The sequence below is a fragment of the Pantherophis guttatus genome, chromosome 10 (genome assembly GCF_059756535.1).
Source record: "Pantherophis guttatus breed Tessera chromosome 10, ASM5975653v1, whole genome shotgun sequence".
In the NCBI taxonomy this organism is placed as follows: Eukaryota; Metazoa; Chordata; class Lepidosauria; order Squamata; family Colubridae; genus Pantherophis; species Pantherophis guttatus.
The window spans coordinates 19675764-19694791 of record NC_142072.1 but is presented as its reverse complement, the minus strand read 5'-3'; the positions used below and the strand labels follow the sequence as shown (position 1 = coordinate 19694791).

Sequence of the window (19028 nt, the reverse complement as noted above, 5' to 3'; positions counted from 1 at the left end):
AAGATAGGCCAAGCCAAGGAGGCAGGTTTTGGTCTGGAGTGACAGGCATCCGTTATGGAATAATCTACAAGAACATTTCATGCACAGAACAAGCCAGGGGGAAGAACGGTTTTGAGAGTGGTCTACCTGTCTCAATGCTTATTGGCTGCTGTTGTTTTAGTCCTGCAGGGGACACTGAGCTGAGGATCTTATCTTTGCTGATGTTGATAGGTGTGTGTTGTGGAGGGGAAAGACAGACCTAGTTTTGGAAGGCTTGATGGTGTGTTTCCCTAGTGCTACCGCTGGTTGGATGAATGTTGATGTCCATGTGTTTTATGAAGGAATCTGGCCTCTTCCCGATGATAAGGATGGAGGAAAAAGAGATTCTCCCAATGGCCTCCTAGTGCCACCATTCAGAACTCTGGCCTTTGGATTTTCTGCTGATGCCCAGGTTATCATGGGGTGTAGCAGTCACAAAAGCCCTATTAACTTTTAAAACCACTTATTCTCCATAAATGTAAAGCTGGAGGGGATATGTAGGGTGTGCCATATGGGATAAAACAACTCTCTTGATGTTCTCTGTCCAATCAAACAAACAATTTCCCCTGAAGTTCAAAAACCCAAGAAAAAACAGCGCCTTTTTAAAAAACCATCATGTAATTAAAATTTTATATGCATTTATATGTATTTTGTATACATATGTATATATACACATACACAAAATATGTGTGTATGTACACATACAAAATGCATATAAATTTTTAATTATGGTATGTGCATTTTGTGTATGTATTTATGTGTATATGTACACATACATATGTATGCGTATATATGTGTGTGTGTATATATTAGATAGATATAGAGATAGAGATAGAGTTAGGGATAGAGTTAGAGATAGACATAGATAGACATAGAGTTAGAGATAGACATAGACATAGAGTTAGAGATAGACATAGATAGACATACAGATAGAGATAGAGATATATACACACACATATAAACACGCATACATAAATATGTATGTGTACATACATATACACATACATAAACAATATGTGTATTTGTGCATATATACACACTCATACACAAAATGTCTATAAAATACAACACCTTAACAGTTTGTGTATGCACCTTGATTTATGTATGTTCACACACAAACAAACATACCACATGCATATAAAGTTTAAATATATGATGGTTTTTTTTTAAAGGCGCTGTCTCCCTCATGCAGGTTTGGAGCTGATTTTAAATCCCCAGCAACTTTGTGCAGCATTTTAACTTAAAGGCGGATTGGTGCTGCTGGATTTGCAAAAAATGCTCCTTTCACTTTGCTGTACTTAATTTTGTGGTATTTGGCTTACTGATATATTCTTCTGCCGGTTGTTGTATGTGGCGTATTTTCTCCTTTTTGTTGTTGGATTTGGTGGTAAGAGGAGAGCCCAGGAAACTTCCCAACCACAGAAGGGGAAAGGAAATTCACAAGAGTCTTGTTGGTCCAACCGTTAGCTATAAAAATTGATGGATGGTTTTCCCCAACCGTTTTTTTCCCATTCAAGGAAATACCTGGAGAACTTGAAATAATCAACATGCTGGCTGGAGCCGCTGTCACATTTTTGTTTTGCGATGGGCTTACTATGGGACACCATTCGCAACCTGAGGCCGTACTTCCCAGTTGTGCAGGATTTGAATGCCCATTAACCCCTGCTGACTACAAGTTATGGGGTTTCCTCTCCAATGTATCTGGAGGAGGCCGATGGTAGGAAAGGTTGGCTAATGCCATCGTGACACCTTTTCATAGCACAAACCTATCACCAGAGGGACTGATAGCAGGAGTCAAGAGCTTGTGTCAACTCTAGGTACTATGGGCTCATCAATGATGGGCAATTCCCTTTAAATGCAGTTTTTGTAGCCTTAATGGGCAAGAAGAACACTTGTAGATTAACCACTGCACTGTTGGTACTGTTAACGGGTGAAACCATTGGCTAAATTCCACTATAATACTTTGGACTAATTGATTACCGTATCTGATTAACATCAGAGATCAAATTATGTTCTGCAAGCTTACCCAAGCAGGGATATTCCAGATGTTTTAATCAATTCCCACATTCTTTCCCAGTGCTCTCTAAGGGGGATTCTGGGAATTAAAAAGTGACAACACCTCAAGTCTGATTAGAAATCATTTCCATGGAAAGGATTGTAGGAACCTCCAGTTCATTTGTCCCTCTCTAATGTGGATGGTGTTTTAATTTTATTTAATGTTGTTTTAAATTTTGGCAAACGATACATGAATTGGTTTTTAAGTTCATTTTGGAACCTTTTTAACGGGTGGGAATACAGAAAGGACTCTGTTGCTGAATTATGACAACTCTTTGATCCCTCTGGTTTTAACAGCAGAGCAGGCACTTTAATTCACTGTTACCCTTTAAAGAGCTCCATTGACAAAACTTCACTCATCTAGGAGTTTCGTTATGTCCCGGAACAGAAAAGATAGGCCAAGCCAAGGGGGCAGGTTTTGGTCTGGAGTGACAGGCATCCGTTATGGAATAATCTACAAGAACATTTCATGCACAGAACAAGCCAGGGGGAAGAACGGTTTTGAGAGTGGTCTACCTGTCTCAATGCTTATTGGCTGCTGTTGTTTTAGTCCTGCAGGGGACACTGAGCTGAGGATCTTATCTTTGCTGATGTTGATAGGTGTGTGTTGTGGAGGGGAAAGACAGACCTAGTTTTGGAAGGCTTGATGGTGTGTTTCCTTAGTGCTACGGCTGGTTGGATGAATGTTGATGTCCATGTGTTTTATGAAGGAATCTGGCCTCTTCCTGATAATAAGGATGGAGTGAAAAGAGATCCACCATTCAGTGCCATCATTCAGTGCCACCATTCAGAACTCTGGCCTTTGGGTTTTCTGCTGATGCCCAGGTTATCATGAGGTGTAGCAGTCACAAAAGCCCTATTAACTTTAAAAACCACTTATTCCTCCATAAATGTAAAGCTGGAGGGGATATGTAGGGTGTGCCATATGGGATAAAACAACTCTCTTGATGTTCTCTGTCCAATCAAACAAACAATTTCCCCTGAAGTTCAAATACCCAAGAAAAAACAGCGCCTTTTTAAAAAACCATCATGTAATTAAAATTTTATATGCATTTATATGTATTTTGTATACATATGTATATATACACATACACAAAATATGTGTGTATGTGCACATACAAAATGCATATAAATTTTTAATTATGGTATGTGCATTTTGTGTATGTATTTATGTGTATATGTACATATACCTATTTATGTATGCGTATATATGTGTGTGTGTATATATTAGATAGATATAGAGATAGAGATAGATAGAGTTAGGGATAGAGTAGGGGTAAGAAATAGATAGACATAGAGTTAGAGATAGACATAGATAGACAGAGTTAGAGATAGACATAGATAGACATAGATAGAAATAGACATAGATAGACATAGAGATAGAGATATATACACACACATATATACACGCATACATAAATATGTATGTGTACATACATATACACATACATAAACAATATGTGTATTTGTGCATAGATATACACTCATACACAAAATGTCTATAAAATATAACACCTTAACATTTTGTGTATGCATGTATACACCTTGATTTATGTATGTTCACACACAAACAAACATACCACATGCATATAAAGTTTAAATATATGATGGTTTTTTTTTAAAGGCGCTGTCTCCCTCATGCAGGTTTGGAGCTGATTTTAAATCCCCAGCAACTTTGTGCAGCATTTTAACTTAAAGGCGGATTGGTGCTGCTGGATTTGCAAAAAATGCTCCTTTCACTTTGCTGTACTTAATTTTGTGGTATTTGGCTTACTGATATATTCTTCTGCCGGTTGTTGTATGTGGCGTATTTTCTCCTTTTTGTTGTTGGATTTGGTGGTAAGAGGAGAGCCCAGGAAACTTCCCAACCACAGAAGGGGAAAGGAAATTCACAAGAGTCTTGTTGGTCCAACCGTTAGCTATAAAAATTGATGGATGGTTTTCCCCAACCGTTTTTTTCCCATTCAAGGAAATACCTGGAGAACTTGAAATAATCAACATGCTGGCTGGAGCCGCTGTCACATTTTTGTTTTGCGATGGGCTTACTATGGGACACCATTCGCAACCTGAGGCCGTACTTCCCAGTTGTGCAGGATTTGAATGCCCATTAACCCCTGCTGACTACAAGTTATGGGGTTTCCTCTCCAATGTATCTGGAGGAGGCCGATGGTAGGAAAGGTTGGCTAATGCCATCGTGACACCTTTTCATAGCACAAACCTATCACCAGAGGGACTGATAGCAGGAGTCAAGAGCTTGTGTCAACTCTAGGTACTATGGGCTCATCAATGATGGGCAATTCCCTTTAAATGCAGTTTTTGTAGCCTTAATGGGCAAGAAGAACACTTGTAGATTAACCACTGCACTGTTGGTACTGTTAACGGGTGAAACCATTGGCTAAATTCCACTATAATACTTTGGACTAATTGATTACCGTATCTGATTAACATCAGAGATCAAATTATGTTCTGCAAGCTTACCCAAGCAGGGATATTCCAGATGTTTTAATCAATTCCCACATTCTTTCCCAGTGCTCTCTAAGGGGGATTCTGGGAATTAAAAAGTGACAACACCTCAAGTCTGATTAGAAATCATTTCCATGGAAAGGATTGTAGGAACCTCCAGTTCATTTGTCCCTCTCTAATGTGGATGGTGTTTTAATTTTATTTAATGTTGTTTTAAATTTTGGCAAACGATACATGAATTGGTTTTTAAGTTCATTTTGGAACCTTTTTAACGGGTGGGAATACAGAAAGGACTCAGTTGCTGAATTATGAAAACTCTTTGATCCCTCTGGTTTTAACAGTGGTCTATCTGTCTCGATGCTTATTGGCTGCTGTTGTTTTAGTCCTGCAGGGGACTGAGATGACGATCTTATCTTTGCTGATGTTGATAGGTGTGTGTTGTGGAGGGGAAAGACAGACCTAGTTTTGGAAGGCTTGATGGTGTGTTTCCTTAGTGCTACGGTTGGTTGGATGAATGTTGATGTCCATGTGTTTTATGAAGGAATCTGGCCTCTTCCCGATGATATGGATGGAGGAAAAAGAGATTCTCCCAATGGCCTCCTAGTGCCACCATTCAGAACTCTGGCCTTTGGGTTTTCTGCTGATGCCCAGGATATCATGAGGTGTAGCAGTCACAAAAGCCCTATTAACTTTAAAAACCACTCTTTCCTCCATAAATGTAAAGGTGGAGGGGATATGTAGGGTGTGCCATATGGGATAAAACAACTCTCTTGATGTTCTCTGTCCAGTCGAACAAACAATTTCATCTCAAGTTCAAATACCCAAGAAAAAACAGCGCCTTTTTAAAAAACCATCATGTAATTAAAATTTTATATGCATTTATATGTATTTTGTATACATATGTATATATACACATACACAAAATATGTGTGTATGTACACATACAAAATGCATATAAATTTTTAATTATGGTATGTGCATTTTGTGTATGTATTTATGTGTATATGTACACATACATATTTATGTATGCGTATATATGTGTGTGTGTATATATATATGTATATATTAGATATAGAGATAGAGATAGAGATAGAGATAGACATAGACATAGATAGATATAGATATAGATAGATAGACATAGATAGAGGTAGATATAGATAGATATAGATATAGATATATACACACACACATATACACTCACATAAATATGTATGTGTACATACATACATATACACATACACAAAATACATTTGTATGCGTGTGCATAGACCCACATACACAATACATGCATATAAAGTGCATGTAAAATTTTTAATATATGATGGTTTTTTAAAAAGGTGCTGTCTCCCTCATGCAGAAGAACACTTGTAAATTAACCACTGCAAGTTACGGGGTTTCCTCTCTAATGTATCTGGAGGAGGCCGATGGTAGGAAAGGTTGGCTAATGCCATCGTGACACCTTTTCATAGCACAAACCTATCACCAGAGGGACTGATAGCAGGAGTCAAGAGATTGTGTCAACTCTAGGTATTATGGGCTCATCAATGATGGGCAATTCCCTTTAAATGCAGTTTTTGTAGCCTTAATGGCCAAGAAGAACACTTGTAGATTAACCACTGCACTGTTGGTACTGTTAACGGGTGAAACCATTGGCTAAATTTCACTATAATACTTTGGACTAATTGATTACCTTATTGGATTGACATCATTGTTCAAATTATGTACTGCAAGCTTATCCAAGCAGGCATATTCCAGATGTTTTAATCAATTCCCACATTATTTTCCCAGTGTTCTCTAAGGGGGATTCTGGGGATTAAAAAGTGACAACACTTCAAGTCTGATTAGAAATCATTTCCATGGAAAGGATTGTAGGAACCTCCAGTTCATTTGTCCCTCTCTAATGTGGAAGCTGTTCTTATTTTATTTAATGTTGTTTTAATGTTGTTTTAAATTTAGGCAAACGTTACATGAATTGGCTTTTAACTTCATTTTGGAACCTTTTTAACGGGTGGGAATACACAAAGGACTCAGTTGCTGAATTATGACAACTCGGCTTCTGATTCTTGTTGGGGATCCCACATATTTTAAAGTGGGTGCGATTTTCGGTTGCACACTACACGCAAAAGAGCCATAGGAAAATGTGGCCCGCTGCTGCTGCTCCCCCTCCCTGTGTATACTTCAAACAAAAGGTAATACATTTGTCTGTTGATTGCCCCCTTGTAAATAATTTTCTATTTTACTTTTTTGGTGGTAACTATCGAGATAAATATTTTAATTAGATAACTTATAAGAAATGAATTACATTGTGTATCAATAAAAGCCAAACACTGGAATTTGTGTCAGTTAATTTTTTTCCCCCTCCTCTCTGGAACTGTACTCCCTGGACCCCAAAAATAAAAGTAACAATTCCTAGATTATCCCCCAGGCTGTGCTATGCCAAGAAAACGAGGAACGGAGTAATTCGAAGTTTTAGCTAAAAGCAGAGGTTCTGTGAGAACTTAATGGGGTTCCATGAAAGACTTAAGAGCAACCAGGACAAAATTTCACTTGGACCCAGGCCACAGACTTTCTTGGCCATTTTTGGAAAGGCTGGGCATGCAATATAGATGCAATTATGAAGCAAAGAATTGGGGAGGCAAAAGGGAAATGTATACTGTATATATGCTGTACTGCTGGCATCTCTTTAAATAGCCAAGTTCATACTGTACTTCATAAACGAGAGTTAGTTCTGGATCTTTTGGCTGAAAAATTGGGATGGCCAAAACTCTTAATGGAAAACCCAGAATTAATTTCATACAATGTTCTTCCCTGTGTTTTTCGGTTCCTATTAGTATGAGAACCTTGTTTTTTTGTTCTTGGTCTTGTATCCAGGAAAAAGTACTGGAGGTGGCTTTGTTGTTCTGGATATTGTCCTAGGTTTAAGATTTGGTATTTGTTCAAAGAAGATTATACAATTCTCCCTTCCAGCAATTTATTTGTAGAAGGTGGGTTTTTTGTTTTTGTTTTGTTTTGTTTTGTTTATCATGCATTAATTGTACAAAAGATCTGTCTGGAGAGCTTTATTTATCTTGAAGGAGACAGTCTTTCAGTCATGGCAGTACATACGTAGAAAAGTCCAGCCTTCTCTACTTGGTCTTACCTCACAGTGACTGAAAGTTCTGACTTTTATAATCCTAATATATCTGGAAGGCACTGTGTTGAGAGACCATGGTAAAATCCAACATTTTGGAGGAGTTCACTTTAAATTTAAGACTTTGGGATGGCTAGGACAAATATTAAAGTAAACTAATTATATTTCACAGATGTGACTCCAATATAGTTAAATAAATATGGGATTAATAAAATTCTTTGCAATGAACTCTGAAGGCTGTATTCTGGGTTTTAAAGGACTGCAAAACTTATATCTCTGCCATCTGGGGAATATTTAAAAAAAAAAAAAGATAATTCAGGCTCCACAATTAAAGTCCAAAACCTGTGAAAGAAACCAGGCCTTTACTCAGTTTACAGTGGAAATAATAGTAGCAATGCACAGGATTAAAAAAAAAAAAGAAGACGACTCTTTAGACTTGATTTCATGCATTCAACTGTCACTAGCTGGGCTGAGCCAGTCTACTGAACAGGGTTGGTTGCAAATCTACGGGCTGCCTGCACTGGCACAACACGGCTCAACTTGGTTAGTTTTAGTTTTCCTTCCTTTGGCTCAACACATTGTGGAAACCCAGCCCGTGTGAAGTTAATTTGTAGCTCAGTGGATTGTGCAAGCCCACGATTCATTCAGGTGCCCGGAATATGTGCTGTGCAAACACTGCCTGTGGTTTGGTCTCAGTGCAGTGCACTGTGTGATATAGCCTTTGGAGGATAACAAACCACAAATCGTGGCTTAGCTATTGGGCAAAGCAAGTCGTTACAATTGGCAGCTTAGCGCAGTGTTCCTGAAAGACTTTTTCCTTCAGGGCCCCTTCCTTATTTACGGAAGACCCCCCAAAAGAACTTGTTTTGCATGGATTACGGTATATGGATCAACGGCTACCCTATTAAAAATTAAAATTGACCCGTGCACTGCCGTTATCGCTTCTCACGGGGGTCTGATGGGATTTTAATATTGAATTGTTTTTCAACGTAGGCTGGCAAATGTTGGCTTTTGAGGACCCCTGAGAAGGTCTTAGGAAGAGGTCTTCAAACTTGGCCGCTTTAAGACTTGTGGACTTCAACTCCCAGAATTCTCCAGCCAGCTATGCTGGCTGGAGAATTCTGGGAGTTGAAGTCCACAAGTCTTAAAGCGGCCAAGTTTGGGGACACCCCAGGGATCGGAGGACCAACGGTTTAAAAAAAACACTGGCTTAGCGCGCGGCACGACGGCAAAAACAGCTTCTCGGTTGCCTGGGCAGCGAGAAGGTACCGCCCTCCTACCACCACGTGACGGGAATGGTCCGGAAGGACGGTACTGCGCCTGCGCTCGCTTTTGTTGACGTGCGCGCGTGCTGTCGGCGGCTGCTCCAGGTGTGTGTGTGTTTGTGTGTGTTGGGGGGGGGGTGTTGTTCCCCTCGCGCTCGGCCATGTCTCACGGGCACAGCCACGGCGGGGGCAGCTGTTGCCATGACGACGACCACGAGGAGCCTCCTGAGCGGCGAGGCCAGGCCTGGGGCCTTTACCTGCGCATCGACCGCGAGCGCCTGGAGTGCCTCAACGAGCGAAGGGAAGGCAGCGGGGCGCTCGTGTTCCGCCCCTGGGAAGACCGTGGGGATAAGCAGAAGGTCGGTCTCTTTCCCCTCCCGAGAGCGGGCAGGGCAGGGCAGGCGGGCCGTGGCTATTCAGGGGTTCCAAGGAGGCGCCTTTCACACAGGGCCCTGTGTATAACCCTGGCTGGAGTCGCATAATAGGTCTCCTCGCAGCTGAGGGGTGAAGGCAGCCACAGGATGAATATTAGCCCACATGAGTTGGAAGGGACCTTATAGGTCATCTAGTCCAACCCCCCCGCCCAAGCAGGAGACCCTACACCAGAGGTCTTCAAACTTGGCCGCTTTAAGACTTGTGGACTTCAACTCCCAGAATTCCTCAGCCAGCAAACCTTTGCTGGCTGAGGAATTCTGGGAGTTGAAGTCCACAAGTCTTAAAGCGGCCAAGTTTGAAGACCTCTGCCCTACACCATTTCTGACAGATGGCAGTCCAGTCTCTTCTTGAAAGGTTCCAGGGATGAAGCTCCCACAACTTCCGAAGGCAACTTCTGTTCCATGGGTTGATTGTTCTCACTGTCAGAAAAAAAATTCCTCCTTATTTCTAGGTTGAATCTCTCCTTGGTCAGTTTCCATCCATTGTTCCTGGTCTGGCCTTCAGGTGCTTTGGAAAACAGCTTGATTCCTTCTTTGTGGCAACCCTTCAAAATATTGGAAGACTGCTCTCATGTCTCCCCTGGTCCTTCTGTTCACTTGACTAGCCATGCCCAGTTCTTGTAACCGTTCATTGTATGTTTATTTATTTATTTATTTTATTTATTAGTTCGATTTATATGCCGCCCTTCCCCGGAGACTCAGGGCGGCTTATAATGCATTAAGCAATAGCCTTCATACTTTTGTATATACCTGCTTAGTAGGGCTTTCAGCCCCCCCTAAGCAGTGTTCTGTTTTTATACAAAGTCAGCTTATTGCCCCCACAATCCAGGTCCTCATTGTACCTACCTCGAAAGGATGGAAGGCTGAGTCAACCTTGAGCCTGGTGAGATTTGAACTTGCAGTAATTGCAGGCAGCTGGCAACTAAGTGCTACTTTAACAGCATTTAGTGCACTGCTCCACCAAGACTCATGTTTTATTCTACAGTCCCCTCATCATCCTCGTTGCTCTCCTCTGCACTTTTTCCAGAGTCTCAACATCTTTTTCTCAATCTTGGCCACTTTAAGTTGGGTGGACTTCCAACTCCCAGAATTCCTCAGCTGGTATGCTGACTAGGGAATTCTGGGTAGTTGAAGTCCACCCATCTGAAGTGGCCAAGTTTGGGAAACCTTGATCTATTCACTTGGATTGTGTATAGATTAAATAATTAATTAATCTATACACATGGATTGTGTATAGATTAATCTTAATAATTAATCTTAATGTTAATTAAGATTAACTTCAAATCCTGAGTACAACAAAGGAAACTTGCCGCTCTGGAAAAGATTTGGACTCGCTGCTCAAGAAATCAAGGATCTGAGTGTGCCGATGACCTGTGAAATCAACCATTAGGGCTTGATTGGGAAGCTGATTAAATCAAACCATGGCTAAGCATGACTTTTGAACTACCCTTTTACCCAGGAGCGGTGTATGTTATGCTGCTCAGGTTAATAAGGAAAACTAAGCATATTAGAAGATTTCCTGCCATCCCCCCAAAATCTTCTGAAATGTGGATAATAAAACAGGACAGGGAAGAGGAGTATAGAAATGCAGAGTTAGCTTGATGCAAATCCTAAAGCACAAATGACGTAGTTTTGATAAGCATGTTTGGATATTGGCACCTGTCATTTTGCTGATGGGGAGTCATTTGTTTTGTTGATGTTTTTAATGACAGGATTCATGAATGGAGCATTAGTATATGTTAGAATGTGAATGCCACTATTGCGGTTTGTAGTATAATGCTTGCATTTGAAAAACATGAGCACATATTACCTAGGTACATGTAGCATTTTCAACAAACCATATCCAAAGAAAGCAGCGCTGAATACTGTCTCTAAGGCAAGCTAATTTAATAGTTTTTTGACTGTACAAAAAGAAAAGGCTCCCAACTTTCGTGCACCTTCTGATTGAAATATATATTCTATTTTGATACTATTTTGCATAGCTCCAATCTTCTCTGTCTATTATTGGTGTTTAAATGTTTTTTCCAAAAACTTGAGTTGAAAGTCCCCTGCGGGGTCCTCAAGCAATCATTTTGAACATACTGGTTTTTGTGGAACAATTGTCCTTTGCAATATATATTTCAGATTGAAGGTAAAACTCTTACATTAAATCTTATTCATTTTTTCCTAGTTTGTAGAAAGTGATGCTGATGAAGAGCTCTTATTTAATATTCCGTAAGTAGTCTTTTTTTAAAAAAAAAAAATATTGCTGGCTTTTGATTTCCATTTGGAGATTTTATAACACAGTTTTTGGAGGTGGGCTGATAGCAATCAAATACAGAGAAAGCCAGTTTGTTGTAGTAATTAAGGTGATGTCCTAAAAGCCAGGAGACTCTGAGTTCTAGGTCTTCCTTAGGCATAAACACTAGCTGAGTGACTTTGGACAATTCTGTCTCAGCCCAATCTAACTCACACAGTTGTCGTGAGGAAAAGAATATTGGGTATATTTGCTAACTTGAGCTATATATTATATAAGAGCTATAAAACCGTAGGATAAAAATCTAATAATAACAGACTATTTTTAAAATAATTGTGTGGTCTTATTTTAACTAGATTTAGCCAATATTGGTTACCAAGACAATTTAGTGTTAGTAGGGTTGTGTTAAGGATATTAGTTATTTTGTTTCAGTCTTAATTGATGATGATATAGTTTAGTTCCAGAACCTTATGTTAAATTAATGGGACTGTAGTGGCAGATAGTGAAAACAATAAGATTCCTTTCAGGCTGAACTTCCTCAGTACAATCAACTGAACAACAACAAAAAAGAACGATCAATGGCATTTTTTTTTCTTTCTGCAGATTTACAGGCAATGTGAAATTAAAAGGAATAATTGTGATGGGAGAGGATGACAATACGCACCCCTCAGAAATGCGACTGTAAGTGGAAACAGTGGACAGATCATCCATGTTGCAGAAACTGCTAATTAAGATGACAGGGTGTTTTTTTTATTGCAATGAATATATGAATGGTTTTAGTTTTAATTTTTGCTTTAATAGTCTGAATTAGTAATAGCTACTGGGCTGGCTTGCGGTAAAATAATGAAATGTCTTTTTGTTGATTTTGATCCATGCTGAAATTCTTCAGGAAAAAAAATTGGCTGGCTTAGTGAAATGCAGGATCCAACATCCACAAATATATGTAATACTTTCTGGTTTCTTTGAAGTTTTCAAAACTTCTGCCTATATTAACACAGTTGCCAGAACATGCTTATTCAGGATTCAGTTTCCCTACATCCTTTCAGTCACTTATAAATTGTGTTCTCTTCAGCAAGATTCTCTGTAATCGAATTCCTACTTTCCTTTAGCTGTTTTTGTAGTAGTTGTGGTTTCCTGAACTTGCTATTTATTTCAGTCCATGAATAAATAAAAGACTGGGAAATAATTTCTGGAATTATAATAATGATTCTTTCTTGATCTCAAGGAATTCTTATAGATCTGTTTATCAGCCTTTGCTTGAAAGTGTAGATGTCTTTAAATGGCTACAATTTTAAAGTCCTGAGAGCCAAACAGCTACTAAAAGAATCTGTTTGGAGTGTCCTGGTATTATCACCAGGTATTAAATACCAGGTATTATCACCTGGTATTAAAAACTTTTTAAAGTTTTAATTTCTTTCCACATTGTAAGTTTTAATACATTTGCTGAAATAACTGCACTTTTAGAACTGCAGTATGATACTGTTGATGGCTTTGCCTGACAACCAAATTTCCATTTGTCATTTGCTATTCTTAGTGGGTGGTTTATTTATACATTTATTATGAAACTTTATATGCCTCCAAGAACTCAGAGTGATTTACAATAACAGTAAAAGGAGAGCCAGTTTGGTCTAGTGCCGTGATGGCGAACCTATGGCACGCATGCCAGAGGTGACATGCAGCGCTCCCTCTGTGGGCACGCAAGCCGTCACCCCAGTTCAGCTCCGCCACGCACATACACCCACCGCCTGCCAGCCAGCTGGTCTTTGGCTCTCTGCCGTGCAGAGGGTGGGGTGTGTGCAGGGGGGCTGCGCGTGCATGTGTGGGAGGCCTGGGTGTGCACGGGGGCGTGCATGCGTATGGGGGGGCGTGCAGGGGGCACGTGCATGGGCAGGGGGCATGTGCACATGCACGGGGGTGGGGCGCATGCTGGGGGGGCACGATGCATGGGGGCATGCAGGGCCCCCCGCGCGTGCATGCATGCACATGCACGGGGCACATGTGTGAGGGCGGGTGCATGCGCGGGGGTTGCAAGGGCATTGCATTTTAGAGATTCAGGTGCATTTTGGGCACTCAGTCTGGAAAAGGTTAGCCATCCCTGGTCTAGTGGTTAATCACCAGGCTAGAAATGAAGAAGCTGTGAGTTTAGGCATGAAAGCCAGCCGGGTAACATTTGGCTGGTTACACTCAGCACATCCTACCTCAGAGGGTTGTTGTGAGGGAAAATAGGAGGAGGAAGGAGTACAGTAGTAGTACAGTGTGGTATTTGCCACTTGAGTTATCTATAAAAACAAGGCAGCATAAAAAAATCTTCAATAAAAAGTTTCAATAAAAAGTAGCTCCATAAGCAAAGAGTTAATTGTAGCATTCCAGTTCCACCTTCTGTGCCAAAGAATCCTTGGAAAAATCTTTTGCACTTGGCCTACAAAAAGTAAGTAAAGTGGTGGGGGTTTCCCTGTACCTCAAGGAACATTGGAGTTGCTGCTAGTAGGTATTTATCTGGGGCCTTGTTCCTTGTTCCCCAATGAACTGAGCACACAAGATGGACTAAATCTGTCAGGAGAAATTGTCCTATATATGTTTACTTGTGTTGAGCCATATAGGACTTCCTAGGTTAAAAACAATGTCTTCAACTGAACCTAGAAGCTCAGTAGCAACCAGTGCAGAGCTTTGCTCTTGGTTATTAATTTTGGGTGCTATACTATTCTGATATTTGAAGATGCAGAATTTTTTTTTTTACAAAAAGAAATTTGTAGAGTAGATGTATGACTGAAGTCCTCACCTATAACATTAATAATTTAATATATCATTGTTGACTTACATTCTTAGTTACTTATGGCCTGTAAATTATAATTTTATTATTATTTGGGGAGTAGTCTTTTTATCCAGTGTTCTAAACAACTGAAACTGAACTTTTTCAATATTGCTTTTTTGATTATCACTTTTGTGTTGTCCTAAAAACCAGATTGAGTATTTGTCCATTTTCCAGTCCAAATGACTACAGTGGCTAGCTCTTGAAAACATTGGGTAACATTTGTACGAGCTGACCCTTGCCTTTTTTCTAGGTTTAAGAATATTCCTCATATGTCCTTTGATGATACTGCCCGAGAACCAGATCAGATCTTCAGCCTGAATCGTGACGTTTTAGGAGAACTGGAATATCCTACAAAGTATGTCATGACTTATTCAGTCTTTATTCAGGGTGTTTGGTATTTGAGCCCCAAGTTCAAGAACATGAGCCTTGGGCTCTAATAATTGAGGGTACCAAGAATGAGAAGTTTTTCTCCCCCAGTGCCGCTTTGTGGAGGTTGTAACAGACTGTAGAGGGAACCATAGCAGTAAAAACTGTGCCTCTGCTTCAGGTGTGGGAGGCTCCAAAGAGAAGTGTTGCTAAACCATTTCATAATCTGTGTATTTTAAAATGTTAACCTCTTTCTAAAATTAGTTAGCTGCCATATGACAGCCTTTCTGCAATATAACTCCCTTCAGTAGTGTTGGAACTGAAATTCCAATCCCAGCATATTTGCCTACAGCAACTGGCTGCCCTCTAGCAACAGCTCTCAGGGACAATGAACAGGAATGGCCCAGCTAAAAATAAAAAATGACTTTATTTCTTAGTGAATGAATTATATGGTGAAACGTTGCCATTACGTCTGGGGAGGAGTGGGGGAGGTAGTGATATCCTCATGGAATGGAAGATTGAGGAACTGTGTGTAGTTAGGTCTTAGACTTTGGGGAAATCTGCATTGGAGGAGGCTAATTTCTTATGTTCCCTCCCCTGCTCTTCCCTGAAGATGGGGAAAGTACAGAATGTATTACATTTTGTTGTCCAGTCAGGATTTCAGAAAGAGCTATCAGAAATAAATGAAATGAAAGTTGCCATAAAGAGGTCTGAAAAATATAAGGGTAACTGCAAAATGAGAGGGATCTTGGTGTGAATCACTCTTAAAGGGGAACATCTGAGAAAAGAACCCCTAGAAATGCATATTTAGATTGGTTTATCATGGGACTTTACCATCTTTGGGAACAAGGACTTGTGTACCCCGCTCTTCTTGCTGAGACAGCCCAAACTCTTCCAACAGTTATTGCAATGCAGAGCTGAGGTTGCTTTTTCTTTCAGCCTTTCTTAGCTTCTGAGAATGTTTCTTGATTTTAGGCAGGTAGAAATTCTGGTCCTGCTGAACTATAGTGAAAAGTTTTACCAGTATTGCTTACCCTGAAAGGGAACAGTATGATTGGGAAGGTGTGTATGTATATAAATGAATGTTGTGGCACAAAATGCCCCTGCTTGGTTCCTTTTGTTATTGGGAAGTTCTAAATGGTGATGGAAACCTCTATCTTTCTAACCAAGCAACCTGTACTGTACTGTACAGGTTGGTTAGCCTACTTGGCCTGTTTTTTTACATGCCAAAATTGTTGGCTAGGAGCTTTAAACATTTTTTAAAGAATGAAACAAACTAGGAATCTTGGTTTAGACATGAAATTGAACAAAGATACAGACAGGCTTTGTGATTTGTTGAATTGATATGGCTGGCAGGAAGATCCAAAAAGAGCAATCTAGGAAGACATATCGGTGTGCATAGTTGCTCAAGTTGAATGCTACAATATTTTTATTGCAGAGTTATAATTTATGTGGGAAAAAAACTTGGCTTTCATGCAGTTAAACTTACAAAAGTGTCCTATATGTTACAATTGTAAATGCAGATTCCCCCCCCCCTCTTTTCCAGAATTGCTCGCTTCTCAAATGTTTATCATCTCTCCATCCACTTCTCCAAGAACTTTGGTGCTGAGACAACAAAAATCTTTTACATAGGCCTAAGGGGAGAATGGACAGAAGTAAGTGTGGGAATGGAGATGACAGATGAAAACACTAAATAGATGCAGGGTGCAGAAGCTTTTGGGATTGAAGATGCACCTCAAAATGTGCTTATTAACAGTTAGATTCACGAACAGAAGTCTGTGAGACTCTGGCATAATGCTCAGATATAAGAGGATGTAACTGTTGTTTTATAATGTCTTCCCAGGATAGCCTTGCTTATCATGGCATCCTTCAGTTACCTTGGACTGCATGCCTTTAAAATTTGTGTTGGCTGGGAGTTCTGGGAGAGGTTGTCTTAACAAATTCATACCATGTCAGCTAACCCCATATTCCACCCTTAAACTTCCTGTTTCTGTTTGGGTTGGATGATGAGTCTGAAGGAAACCTCTTTGAAATTTACTTAGCATCCCCCCTTCCACGTTTTTGCCTGCCTGAATCACTATTAGTCAAATATAGCACATCATAAAAGACCTGTTTTCTTCATTAAATAAACTTTCCTGCCACCTCACTGGTTGGTTATTACTATGCCTCAAGAGGTAACTGAATGAGTATTATTTCAAGCCTGAATATCTCCTTCCAACTGCCACTTTCATGCACTTATAAATGGGTTGGCATGAAGGTGCCCCAAGGTTTCCTGTTTTTAGATAAACCAGGCTTTATTTTTTTATGTTGAGCTGTTGAACCAAGAGCCAAAGCAAAGATTTGAAGTAATTGTTAGAGTATTATCTTTTTTTCCAGCTTCGTCCCTTTTGCTGTTTTCTAGTCCAGTGCCTTTCAAGCTAAGCAACCATTGGCAGGTGTTGACTCAAATTCTGCCATGTTGATTAAATGTGTGAAAACATTTCAGTCAAAACATCTTCACCAAGAAAGGTTCAATTCTGTCCTTGGAACGGCTGTTCTGATTTCACTGGAAATGTTCCAAGGTCAAAATGATTTGTTCTGACTCATCAGAAGTGTTCTGTTCTTGAAAGGGGTTTTTCTCCTGGGAAGACCAAGGTCGCAATAGCTCATTTAGGCCCTGGGTATGTTCAAAATGTGATCTTTGGGGATTGCACACCCCTAATTTTAAACCTGTGCAGACAACGCAGTGTGGAGGAATGACGTGTTACGAATTTAGGTAAGAAGGTTAAAAAGAGACAAGTTGCAAATTCCTCAAAAGAAGTACAGGTTATTCAGAATGTATATGTACTGTAGTTTGTAAGAGTAGATGTAATGGTGGCTGGCCTAAATAGAGAGGGAAAATCAAATGATTGCTCTAGCTGTCCAAGATATAGAGAGACCTCTGAAGAAATGTTCCAAATTGTCTCTCTGCAGCCTCATCGACACGAAGTGACCATCTGTAACTATGAAGCAGCAGCAAACCCGGCCGATCACAAACTTGATCAGATCACGCCACAGACACACTTCATTTCCTAACTGGGAAGGCTTGTGCAACGACAGAACACGGACGGGCTAGACTTATGAAGATGTTGAACAGATGAAACTAAAAAGGATGGTGGCTGTTACTCTTTTTGGAATGTATGCATGTGGTTTTGGAAGCATTTGTTATCAAATGCTTGGCAGATAGGTACAGAATTACACTGTTGCTAACTAAGATCAATTGTAAAAGTTGATCTTAAAATTAACTCTTCCTGCACTTCACCATGACTCTCTTGGCAATATCTTCTTGGCCCAGAATGTGTCTAAGATGGTGAATTTTTTGTTTAGTTGCTGCTACTGTTCTTGCTGGCATACATAAGAGGTGAGACTATTGGGTGGTGGCACTATCTCTAGGACTTCCTTCTGGCTTTTGAGTATAGTTTTGATATACGAAGATGAAATGTTCCTGGTGGCATCTTGGCTAATTTCCAGTGTATGTGATTTCTCCAGCATAATAGTGGCTGGACTGTGCACCAAAGTGCTATAGGCATTGCCATAAGCATAATTGAGTAGCTATTTTGCTGATGCATAACAATGTTAGTTGTCAGTTTAAAACCTAGAAAATAAAAAGACCTATGAATTTATCTTGTCTAAAATGCAACCTTTTGTAAATAAACATGGCAAAGAATCCCTTGATTACTTTTTTTTAATATATATATATATATGAGCTGAACTTTGTTTTAATGTTGAGATACATTAGTACAAAATAAATGTGGTAAAGTAAAAGTGGTATAAAAAAAATTATTGTGGAATGCTCTCAAGAATAGGAACATTTTGATCTGTAATTTTGTTCATTTAAAAAAAAAATCAGATTTGTAGCCTATTAGGAGTTGTCCTTTTAAGACCAACCCCTAAACCAGGGGTCTCCAAACTTGACAACTTTAAGACTTGTGGACTTCAACTCCCGGAATTCCGGGGGTTGAAGTCCACAAGTCTTAAAGCTGCCAAGTTTGAAGACCCCTGGTGTAGAGCTCCAGCACCAAAGGCTGAACCCTACCAGCCAACTTCATCAGGTATTTAACAAATGCCACCAGCAGGGATTACAAAACAGGACATCCTGTTCTCCCCTGCACCAGCCATGTGGATGCTGTGATTAAGCCTGACAAACGTAGCCAGCGGCGTTGCCAGTTGAATGGCAAAATCAGCCACGCCAACCTTCGCTGTTTACCATCCCAGCGGATGAACACTCCCA

General features: G+C 40.0%; 1 protein-coding gene and 1 long non-coding RNA gene across 3 annotated transcripts in view; one reads left to right on the top strand and one right to left on the bottom strand.

Annotated features, from left to right (window-relative positions):
* Positions 1-19028, bottom strand: part of LOC117663347 (uncharacterized) — a 38094-nt gene that overhangs the window by 2131 nt on the left and 16935 nt on the right. The window lies entirely within an intron of this gene.
* PITHD1 (PITH domain containing 1) lies at positions 8804-18464 on the top strand. Of its 2 annotated transcripts, none has more exons than XM_034413444.3 (6): positions 8804-9036; positions 11536-11579; positions 12205-12282; positions 14664-14768; positions 16326-16434; positions 17732-18464. In XM_034413444.3, exons 1-6 carry the CDS (start codon positions 8962-8964, stop codon positions 17831-17833), a joined length of 513 nt encoding a protein of 170 aa, XP_034269335.1. In that variant the 5' UTR covers positions 8804-8961; the 3' UTR covers positions 17834-18464. The 2 variants fall into 2 exon arrangements, with proteins under 2 accessions (XP_034269335.1, XP_034269334.1); XM_034413443.3 differs by having other exon boundaries at positions 8945-9290.

Coding starts and splice junctions, on each gene's coding strand:
- PITHD1 (XM_034413443.3), top strand. CDS start 9,093: ATGTCTCACGGGCACAGCCACGGCGGGGGCAGCTGTTGCCATGACGAC. Junction 11,580..12,204: donor GAGCTCTTATTTAATATTCC/GTAAGTAGTCTT, acceptor TTCTTTCTGCAG/ATTTACAGGCAATGTGAAAT. Junction 14,769..16,325: donor GAACTGGAATATCCTACAAA/GTATGTCATGAC, acceptor CCTCTTTTCCAG/AATTGCTCGCTTCTCAAATG.